The sequence below is a fragment of the Neoarius graeffei genome, chromosome 6, assembly GCF_027579695.1.
Source record: "Neoarius graeffei isolate fNeoGra1 chromosome 6, fNeoGra1.pri, whole genome shotgun sequence".
Classification (NCBI taxonomy): Eukaryota; Metazoa; Chordata; class Actinopteri; order Siluriformes; family Ariidae; genus Neoarius; species Neoarius graeffei.
The window spans coordinates 91535476-91546236 of NC_083574.1; the positions used below are offsets into that span (position 1 = coordinate 91535476).

Below are 10761 nucleotides of genomic sequence, written 5' to 3' on the forward strand. Positions count from 1 at the left end.
CCTATAATCTAAAAAAAAAAAAATTTTCTTGCATTTATTTAATTCCTAGGCTCCAATCTGTAACAGGGAGGGAGTGATGTTGCATTCCATTAATATACTTTACAGCATATTATGAGATTCTAATAGAATAGATGAGCCAAAATAATTGGGGATCATTTTAATGGACCCTGACTCATCACAAGTATGAATAAGTGGGCCTTAAAGTAGAAAAGATTAAGAACCCCTGCCCTAGATAATATCTTCTTCTGGCTGCTCCCATTAGGGGTTGCCACAGCGGATCTGTACTGCATATTTGATTTGGTATAGGTTTTACACCAGATGCCCTTCCTGACGCAACCCTCCCCAATCTATCCGGACTTGGGACTGATACTAAGTATACACTGGCTTGTGCAACCCCAGTGGCTAGGTATTTTTACCAAATCTGCATGTTTTTGAACTGTGGGGGAAACTGGAACACCTGGAGGAAACCCATGTAGACATGGGGAGAACATGCAAGTTCCACACAGAATGGTTCCCATCAGCTGAGAGGTTCAAACCCGGAACCTTCTTGCTGTGAGACGACAGTACTAAGCACCGTGGCACCTTGCCCTTGATAATATAGCCTTTGAATATGTCTTTGTTCTGTCTTTTTTTCTGTAATTGTTTTTAAAAGAAAAACAATTAGCACACTGGTATAACAATCACACGTACCTTAAAACAGACCACTCAAAATTACAACATAAATGGCTTCAAACTAAATTGGTATTATTTCAAACTGCATGGAAGGGGCGCCTACTTAGCTACAGAAATGCTGTTAGCACTGCTAGATAAGCAAACCTCTCCAACCTAATAGAAGATTACAAAAATAATCCTCGCTCTTATTTCATACACTAGCAAAATTAACCAAGAATAAGACCACTAAAGAAGCATATACACCATCACCATATAGTATCAATGACTTCATGACCTTTTCCTGTAACAAAATTGAAAATATTAGGCAAACAAATTCAGACTAATAATTTAAACCAGACAATTTGATAACTGATTATGTAGGTGACAATTTAACCACATCACTTCAGCAATTAGAATACTTTACTATTCCTCAAGAGACTGAACTGATTTCACTAACTTCCCTTACCTATATATTTCTACAAGCAGATAGTACCAGAAGCAATTGAACCTTTTTTTAAGATAATCACTTCTTCTCTTAGTACTAGCTAGGTACCTAAATCCTTTAAACTAGAAGTTTTGAAACCTCTGATAAAAAACAAACAAACCTGAATTAGATTCCTGTCAGTTATTCAACTATAGGCCAGTATCAAACCTCCCTTTTACATCTAAGATCTTAGAAAATTAAGATTTCTATTGGCCAATCACACTGGAGGAGGGAGGGCAGTTTTGACACTTCAGTTTTGGAGAATGACTTTTCTAAACACTTTGCCCCATCCGAAGTATCTCTGCAGATAGAAGTATGAGTGGACCTTTAGCAGCAGGATAAGTTACGGCCAGATTCATATGTTCAAACAGCTCACAAATAACTACAATTACATGACAGTGTGCTAAATTAACTCATAGTCCATCTCTATTTAAAGGTGCTGACTGCAAAGTCATCTGAAATTTTCAATTTTTTTATTGTGCACGGCATTTTCCTATGTCTCACAAAAACAATAGCGTGGACTAGATGTGATCATTTTGATGTGCTGAGGGTCACTTTTCTCTGTTTTGAGACAGCTAAAAACCAGTGGAAAAGAAAAGAAAAGCCTGCCTAGTGAGTGCAACTGCAAGATAGAGCAAGGTTAGATGACATCATTTTTCTGGACAGATAACTAAATCATTCTAGCAAGTGCTTCGCTATCTTAGCCTTAGAATGTATGGGCTCCGTGCAACAAAAGACGAATGTCTTTTTTCTGTTACTGCTTTTATCATTTCTTTCTCTGTAAGATGAAAACATTAGGTGTATAACTCCAGAGTCACTACCATGAAGTCAAGCCCATGCATTCTAAGGCTAAGATAACTAAGCACTAGCTAGAATGATTTAGTTATCTGCCCAGAAAAATTACATCATCTAACCTTGCCTGATCTTGAAGTTGCACTCACTAGGCAGGCTTTCCTTTTCTTTTCCACTGGCTTTCAGCTGGCAGGAGAGTGGAGCACGGGCGATTGCTCTAAGACAACGAGGGAGGCTCAGCCTCCTCTAAAAATGACGAACATCGTGTAGGATGAATTGCGCTAGGCTTATGTTATAGCCGACCTTATAACATTGCTATTTCAGATCCAGAATCATAGAAATATATGTGCTCAACCCAACTACAGTGCGAAATCATTCCGTTATAACTTTCCCCAGTTCACCTAATGTGTGCTTGAGTTTTTCCCCCTCGTGACAGCGCGATGCAGCCCAGCCTCAGTGGATTGGGTGCTATGTGCTTGTCAATCTCAAAATGCAAGACGATTATTGGACAAATACTGCGAAAACGCCCGCCCACGGACTCTCACGGATTCCCAGCCTCAGTGGACTTCAATGGCATTTGGGAGCTATGCGCTTTTCAATCTCAAAATGCAAGACGGTTATTGGACAAATACTGCGAAAATGCCTGCCCACGGACTCCGAGCCTCACATGGGAGGGACATGGCAGTTTCCGTGAGGAGACTGGTGATTGGTGAAAGCGGCCGGATATTTTTTTTGATTGACAGCTTGTTTCAACTATAGACAGGCAGCGGTACAGTGTTGCCAGATTGGGCGGTTTCCCGCCCAATTGGGCGATTTTAAGTGCATTTTGGCGGGTTTTGAACATATTTTGGGCTGGATAACATCAGCAGTATCTGGCAACATCAGTTCAGTCCCATGCAGCTTCACAAGTGCTGTGGTGTATTGTAAGAGATCGGCTTACATTTCGATTTCATTCATTACATACGGTTTCTACCAGCTTTTTTAGTTTGTATATATTTTCATTGTAAATAAAGTGTAAATATAGTGTTGTCAAGTTTGCTATCTTAGTTCCAGAAATTTCGTTTATTTGAGTGACTGAACTTGAACTTGAGGGGGCTAGTCAGCTAGCAAGAAAGCTGCGCATGGATGCCAAGCATTGCTGATTTAATTTTGGCGAAGCCATTTGCCAGTCTTCCTTTCGAGGAAAAAATTAAAATTAAAGAGCAGGGTAGACCAACGCCTCAAATTGACTTGGTGAAAAAGGTAGGGAATAATACTCGTTCCTTTCAGCTCTCCTGGTACGAGAAAGTGAATTGGCTAACAGCAAGTGACCCACATCAACAACAGTAAATAGGCTACTTTAGTAATATGTCATGGATGGACCAAAAATATAGAATCTATTTAAAATGTTTATGCTGAGTATATTATACTGGAATATATATTTTTCTGGATATGAATTAAACACAGCTACAATTTGGAAAACATTTTTAAACAAAAACACAGCTGAGAACATTTCACACTACAGACCTGGATTAAAAGTAAAGGGTTATCAAAATTGTCAATAAAACATTTCTCAGTCAAAATAAGTAAAATATAGGGAAAGTGTCATTGAATGAAATGTGTGGCACCCAGCTCTATGTTTGGCTCCCCAAGGTCAGTGCTTGTGCCTATTCCAGAACACTCTGCTGTTACTGCTGAGGTTCCTGACAAAGAGCTGCTTTCAATAATGATCAATTTTTAAACAACATGCCACATGCCACAATTTTAAAATATAAAATGTTAAAATATACCCCCCCAACACCACCATCATGTATATTGGACAGTAGGCTAATGGGCCAAAAGAACCTGTTATTTCACAGTTTGTGACCCTGCCAACAATCAGCCAGATCAGAGGCAAGAGTATGGGCAAAATTGATGTGTTTTTTCTTTTTTCTTTTAAAATCTGGAAATATCATAACCGACCAGCCTCCCCTGTTTGAAAGACTACCAGCCGCCACTGGAGTGGAGTCTGTCATGTTTGCCCATGCTGACTTGTTTTGGTTAAAAGTAGGTCAAACATACCCCACGATGGTCATGTGATCTTGTTGCTCACTTGCTTCGGCAATCTCCACAATCATAAAATGTGGGACGCATTTTATCTCAGCAAAACATTTACACACAGGATGCACAGTGTGTGCTGCAGTGAAACATCTCCAAACTCCAACAGTAATAGAAATACAACATTCTGCCCAGAATTTAACTTTGCAGTCAACAGCTTTAAATGACCAGCCTAAGTCAACTGGCTAATTCACAAACAAACAAAGAAATAAAAAGTCTCATCTCATCTCATTATCTCTAGCCGCTTTATCCTGTTCTACAGGGTTGCAGGCAAGCTGGAGCCTATCCCAGCTGACTACGGGCGAAAGGTGGGGTACACCCTGGACAAGTCGCTAGGTCATCACAGGGCTGACACATAGACACAGACAACCATTCACACTCACATTCACACCTACAGTCAATTTTAGAGTCACCAGTTAACCTAACTTGCGTGTCTTTGGGGGAAACCGGAGCACCCAGAGGAAACCCATGCGGACACGGGGAGAACATGCAAACTCCACACAGAAAGGCCCTCGCCGGCCACGGGGCTCGAACCTGGACCTTCTTGCTGTGAGGCGACAGTGCTAACCACTACATCACCGTGCCGCCCAGAAATAAAAAGTAAAATAAATAAATTATTTCACAAAGAAAGAAAACGTAACAATGGAGTCAAATTTACCTTTAGGCAGCTTTACTAATTAAGAAAATAAAGCTACAGAAAATTGTAGGACTGTTTGAATGGATAATGCTCATATTTTGTCATAATGGGGACTATATTTTAGTGTTTAGTTTTGAGAAGCTGTAAACCAAAAATCAAAATTACCAAAAACAAACATACACTAAAAATGACCAGTCAGTCATGTTATGCCATTACGCCAAATAACACCAGGAAGAAATTTAGAATCATTATTAATTTATTATACCTAAAATGAATGGAGTGTATGTATGGTTGATGGTTCCATAATGCATATATTATATTATACTGGTCATAAAAGGCTCACACTTGCAACAACATGGGTCTGCTTATACTTGATGAAATGAAACACACCTCATAATTCATGGCCATCATTAAAATTAACAATGAATACATAACCACACCCCTTTATACCCACTGTTTCTTATGAAGACGTCAAAGCAAGGTGCATATTTAAAGCACGGTTAGGCATCTGCCCTGGTCTTTAGAGTGCTTGGAAGCCACCGCTCTTGCTATGCAGCTTTTTTCCAGTATGATGCCTTTTCTATCAGCTCTGTGGATAACTGGAGTCAGCTATGCAACAAGTAAAACTAATCCACTCAGCTGCAGGCTATGGACTGACCCTCAGTTGCCTGGAATTTTTATGAATGGAGATTTTGTTATTGGTGGGATTTTCACTTTTCACCATTACACAAGAACAGAGCAAATTACTTACACCAGGCTACCATCCCAAACACAGTGCTATGGGTATGTGTAGAGTGAATAGGAAAGAAAGTAGGGGATTCTGTTTGAATTGACAACATTAGATTAATTTATTTTATCATTTGTTACACTGCAAAATGCTCAGTCGAACAACAGTACTGAATCATTTTATCTAAGGTGGCTTTGTCTTCTTTCACTGTTTTCTCACAGCATTGACTTCAGGGAAGTGCGCTTTGCCCGGGCCATGGAATTCACCATCCACGAGATCAACAACAGAACAGATCTCCTCCCGGGCATTACCTTAGGCTACCAGATACATGACTCATGCTCTACTGTGCCAATGGCAATCAGAGTTGCATTTCAGCTTGCAAATGGGTTTGAGACGGTTTTCAATGAAACTAGTTCTTGTTCTGAATATGCAGTAGCCACTGTGCCTGCTATTATAGGAGATTCTGCTTCCACACAGTCAATCAGCATAGCCAGAGTGCTTGGTCTGTTTGGAATTCCACAGGTAATAATGATTTGCTTTGGTACAATCTCTTATGTTGTGTGTGTGTGTGTGTTGTCTGAGGTTTTAGTTGGCGGAAGTATGAAGGTTATTCAACCAATGATTCTCATTTCTTGCATTGCCTTTGTTGCAATTTCAGGTGAGTCACTATGCAACATGTGCATGTCTGAGTGATAAGCATCACTATCCTACCTTCTTTAGGACCATACCTAGTGACCAACACCAAGCAGCTGCACTGGCAAGAATGGTCAAGCATTTTGGCTGGACATGGATTGGAGCAGTTCGCAGTGACTCAGATTATGGAAATTATGGAATGTCATCATTCCTGAAGGCTGCACAAGCAGAGGGGATTTGTGTGGAATACTCAGAGGCATACTACAGGACACAACCACGCAGTAAACTGGAGCAAGTGGCAAACGTCATTCGCAGATCAACAGCCCGGGTTGTAATAGCATTTATGGCATCAGGTGACATGAAAATTCTTTTAGCAGAGCTTTCACGACAGCCCCCACCTCTGCTTCAGTGGATTGGAAGTGAAACATGGATCACAGATCCTGATATTTTGCGGTATAACATGTGTGCTGCTGCAATAGGGTTTGGTGTTCCCCGGTCAGTTATTCCAGGCCTTCATGAGTTTCTTCTAAACCTCACTCCAAGCAAAGCATTAGAATCACCTCTATTAACAGAATTTTGGGAAAGCTCATTTAGCTGTAACCTTAAAGGTCAAACAGGTGGCTCAGGAGACATGCGAGAATGTGATGGCAGTGAGGACATTCACACTCTCCAGAACCCATACTTAGACACAACTCAGTTGCGCATCACTAACATGGTGTACAAAGCAACATATGCCATAGCATATGCCATCCATGGTCTGATTTGTAATGGCACCCAATGTGATAAGACCATTCGATTTTCACCATGGCAGGTATACAGTCATAATCTCCAGCTTACCTGCTTAATAAAATAAGATTAAATATTTCCTGTCTTACTTGCACATGTTAATATTTATATTATAGATCTTGAACATAAAGTGATATTCTTAATAATATATTTCACAGTAGTTGTGAGCAACATATGAATTGTATTGAATTGTATTGTCTATACTGAAAATTTTAGGCTGTGTTTTCAACTTATTTTCATTCATTTATTTCTGCAGATATTCCATCAGCTCAAACGAGTGAACTTCACTACAAATAATGGTTTTCACGTCTCATTTGATTCTAAAGGAGACCCTCCAGCTGTCTATGAACTCATAAACTGGCAGTTTAAGAAAAATGGTGGTTTGGATTTTGTCACAGTGGGCCAGTATGACTCTTCCAGGCCAAAAGGCCAAGAGTTCAGAATGAGCAAAAATATCAACTGGGTTGGAGGACAGACTGAGGTGCTGTATAACAACCCAGCTGACTATAAAGCAGGACATATCAAATTCTGTGTGTATGAAAAGACACCCTTATCCCATTATTGTTTTTCACAGATCTGATTCTGTCCATGAAGGCTTTTTTTTTTTTTAGTATTGGCATATGTTATGGATGAAATTTTAATATGATATATATAAAATTTTTTTTTTTTTTCAGGTACCAGTATCTGTGTGCAGTGAGAGCTGTCCTCCAGGCACTCGGAAAGCTGTACAGAAGAGAAGGCCAGCCTGCTGTTTTGACTGTATACCATGTGCTGAAGGAGAGATCAGTAACAAAACAGGTTCTGTATCTATACATACTACAAAATCTGTCTTAGTTATTTCTTTGATTAGCTACCTGCACAAATATGAATAATGCACAAAAATGTATACTAACAGAAATGTTGTACTGGAGCAACCCAAGCCCAGTGCAATGTCCTCCTCTTATGTCTGTAATCCTTTTTTAACTTTTTTTTTTTTCAATTTAAATGATGCATTTTTTTTTTAAATCAAAGAGTTATGCGAAGTTGTTATGTGAAAGAAACATTGAAAATACTCAAAAGGCCATTTTGTCCAGAAAGCAAAATTGAATCAGAAATACAAGATTTTTCAAAGATTTTTGTTATACTGTAAAAAATGTAACTTGCAAAATTGTTGAGTGAAAAAAGGATTCTAAGTTGAATGAACAAATTTCCCTTCTAATTGTTCAAGTAACTTAAAAAAAAATAGTTGAGACCCCTTTCCTTCGCCACAAGTTCATAGGAATTGGAAAATTAAGTTAAGTGAACTTATATATTCAAGTGCTGATTGACGCCCCTTAACCGATGCCACTGCGCATGCGCACTTCACAAGTTCGAAAGTTTCAATGGTCAGGTGGAGTGAGAAGTCCATGGAAACTGACACGAGACATTGTATAGGAGTATAGACTAAGCTTTCCTCAACAGAGGCCAGGGAATTCCCTCCTTGTATGTCGGTATTTGTTTCTGTTTGTGTAATAATAGGCAAAGTGAAGTAGAACTTAAGTGTTGAGAGGTTTGTGTTAACTAAAAAATGGAATGCACACTAAATTATTGTAAAAAAAAAATAGTCAAGCCAACTTAAAAATGTAACGCAACCTGCTGCCAAAGGATTTTGAGTAAACTCAACTTAGAACCATGATGTGCCAACTTGCTCTTCTAAGTTAATTGGCATTATTATTTCAATTTATTTCAACTAAACAATTTGTTGGACTGAACTTCTAAAGTCAAGTCAAGTCAACATAAAATATTCTTCTATGTGAACTTAAAAGTACATTTAGGGGCATCATGGCTCAGGTGGATAAGGCGCCATGCCATAGACCTGGGTTCGATTCTGACCTAAGGTCATTTCCCAATCCCTCTCTTTCCTGTCTCTACACTGTCCTATCCAATAAAGGTAAAAAGGCCCCCAAAAAAAGAATAATTTAGGATAACTTAATGTTTTTTGTGCCAACTTGCTTTTCCAAGTTAATTGGAATGATTATTTCAATTTATTTCAACATCACAATTTGAATGCACTGAACTTGCTAAATAAAGTAAGGTCAACATAAAATACTCATCTGTGTTGACTTAAAAGAGCAAGTCAGCACAACTATTTGGCCCGGAGTTGAGTTTACTCAAAATCCTTTGGCAGCAGGTTGCGTTACATTTTTAAGTTAGCTTGACTAAATTTTTTTACAGTGTAGAGAGACGTCTTAATTCCCTGAAAAATATTTCATAAGGTTATGGTTATCATGGTTCTTCTGTTATGAAGTTCTAACCTGCCTCTTTTTAACCTCCTAGACTCTTTGGATTGTTTACGCTGCCCTCCTGAGTTTTGGCCCAATGCTAAGCAAGACACTTGCCTCCCCAAACCTGTTGAGTTTCTCTCCTGGGATGAAATTCTGGGCATCATCCTAACAGTATTCTCCATCGCTGGGGCCTTCATGGCTATGTGTGTGGGTGTTGTCTTTTACAAGCACAGGACCTCTCCTATTGTTAGGGCCAACAACTCTGAACTGAGCTTTCTGTTGCTCTTCTCTCTGACTTTGTGTTTCCTCTGTTCACTTACTTTCATTGGTCGGCCCTCAGAGTGGTCCTGTGTATTGCGTCACACAGCGTTTGGGATCACCTTTGTCCTCTGTATCTCTTGTGTTCTAGGAAAGACAATAGTAGTGTTAATGGCATTCAGGGCTACACTTCCAGGTAGTAATGTAATGAAATGGTTTGGGCCTCCACAGCAAAGACTCAGTGTAATTTCTTTTACTCTCATTCAAGTCCTTATTTGTGTGCTTTGGTTGAAAATATCACCACCTTACCCCTTCAAAAATCTAAAGCACTACAAAGAAAAAATTATCTTAGAATGTGGCTTAGGTTCAGCTATAGGATTCTGGGCAGTACTGGGATATATAGGATTCCTTGCAGTTTTGTGCTTTATTTTAGCTTTTCTAGCTCGAAAATTGCCTGATCATTTTAATGAAGCCAAATTCATCACATTCAGCATGCTTATATTTTGTGCAGTTTGGATCACCTTTATTCCAGCTTATGTCAGTTCTCCTGGGAAATTAACTGTAGCTGTTGAAATATTTGCAATTCTGGCTTCAAGCTTTGGTTTGATTATTTGCATTTTTGCTCCCAAATGTTTCATAATTATTTTTAAGCCAGATCAGAATACCAAGAAACATCTTATGGGTAAGGCACATTCAAGAGATCACTGAGATTGTCACTCAAATAGGAAACATGAAGATCTAGTAACTTTGGATGTTTTCACACTTGGTCCATTTCAGTGTTCCAAGTGATCTTAGATTGATGATTCATCATTATTTGTGCATATGTAAATGCAACAAATTAACTCGGACCCCACCTTCAGAGGTGGTCTGAGTATGGTTTATTTGATGTTCATTTTGTGTTCCAACTGATTTATGCATTCTGAAAACAAAATGGTCTCAGTCTACTACACATTTTGTTTTCATATATAAAGATGCTGATGGTAGCTGTACATACATAGCATTTATTGTCACCTAACAGAAGAAAAAAAAATCCAAACCAAATGGGGTTGTATGGTCCCACACTAAGGTCTACATTTTAGGTAGCAACAGGACAAATTTGCTAATAGCTACTGCTGCAGTAGCAGTTATGCTACCGTATATAGCTTAACTTGTTAGGCAGCAGTAATAATAGTGTTGTGTCTGTTACAGAAATATTAGTTACTGTATAATGCCATGAGTATAAAATGTGTGTAATATATGTAGTGCATCTACCCCTACCATTCACATCAGCTAAACAGTCAGTAGCTCTGGGACATGAGTTCATTTTGATGGTTCATCTTCAAAAATACTTTTGGTATTTCATTTCAAATTTGTTTGGTCTGCTGTGTTTTTCATCCAAATCATAGAGTTTTAGTAAATGTAAGCATCACAAAAAGCAACCAATTACACAGCTGTTACAATGTGAACCAAAAGTGGTCAGAGAACCTCATCTCAT

General features: G+C 38.9%; 1 protein-coding gene across 1 annotated transcript; it reads left to right on the forward strand.

The window, feature by feature from the left end:
* Positions 1 to 5235: 5235 nt before the first annotated feature.
* Positions 5236 to 9995, forward strand: LOC132887558 (extracellular calcium-sensing receptor-like). The gene is made up of 6 exons (XM_060923026.1): positions 5236 to 5423; positions 5589 to 5889; positions 6026 to 6811; positions 7043 to 7267; positions 7461 to 7584; positions 9082 to 9995. Exons 1-6 carry the CDS (start codon positions 5320 to 5322, stop codon positions 9993 to 9995), a joined length of 2454 nt encoding a protein of 817 aa, XP_060779009.1. The 5' UTR covers positions 5236 to 5319.
* Positions 9996 to 10761: the final 766 nt, after the last annotated feature.

Excerpts from the sequence above, each read along its gene's own strand:
- LOC132887558 (XM_060923026.1), top strand. The coding sequence starts at position 5,320 with ATGAATGGAGATTTTGTTATTGGTGGGATTTTCACTTTTCACCATTAC. Across the intron at positions 7,268-7,460 it reads GGGTTGGAGGACAGACTGAG|GTACCAGTATCTGTGTGCAG; the intron begins GTGCTGTATAAC and ends TTTTTTTTTCAG. Across the intron at positions 7,585-9,081 it reads AGAGATCAGTAACAAAACAG|ACTCTTTGGATTGTTTACGC; the intron begins GTTCTGTATCTA and ends TTAACCTCCTAG.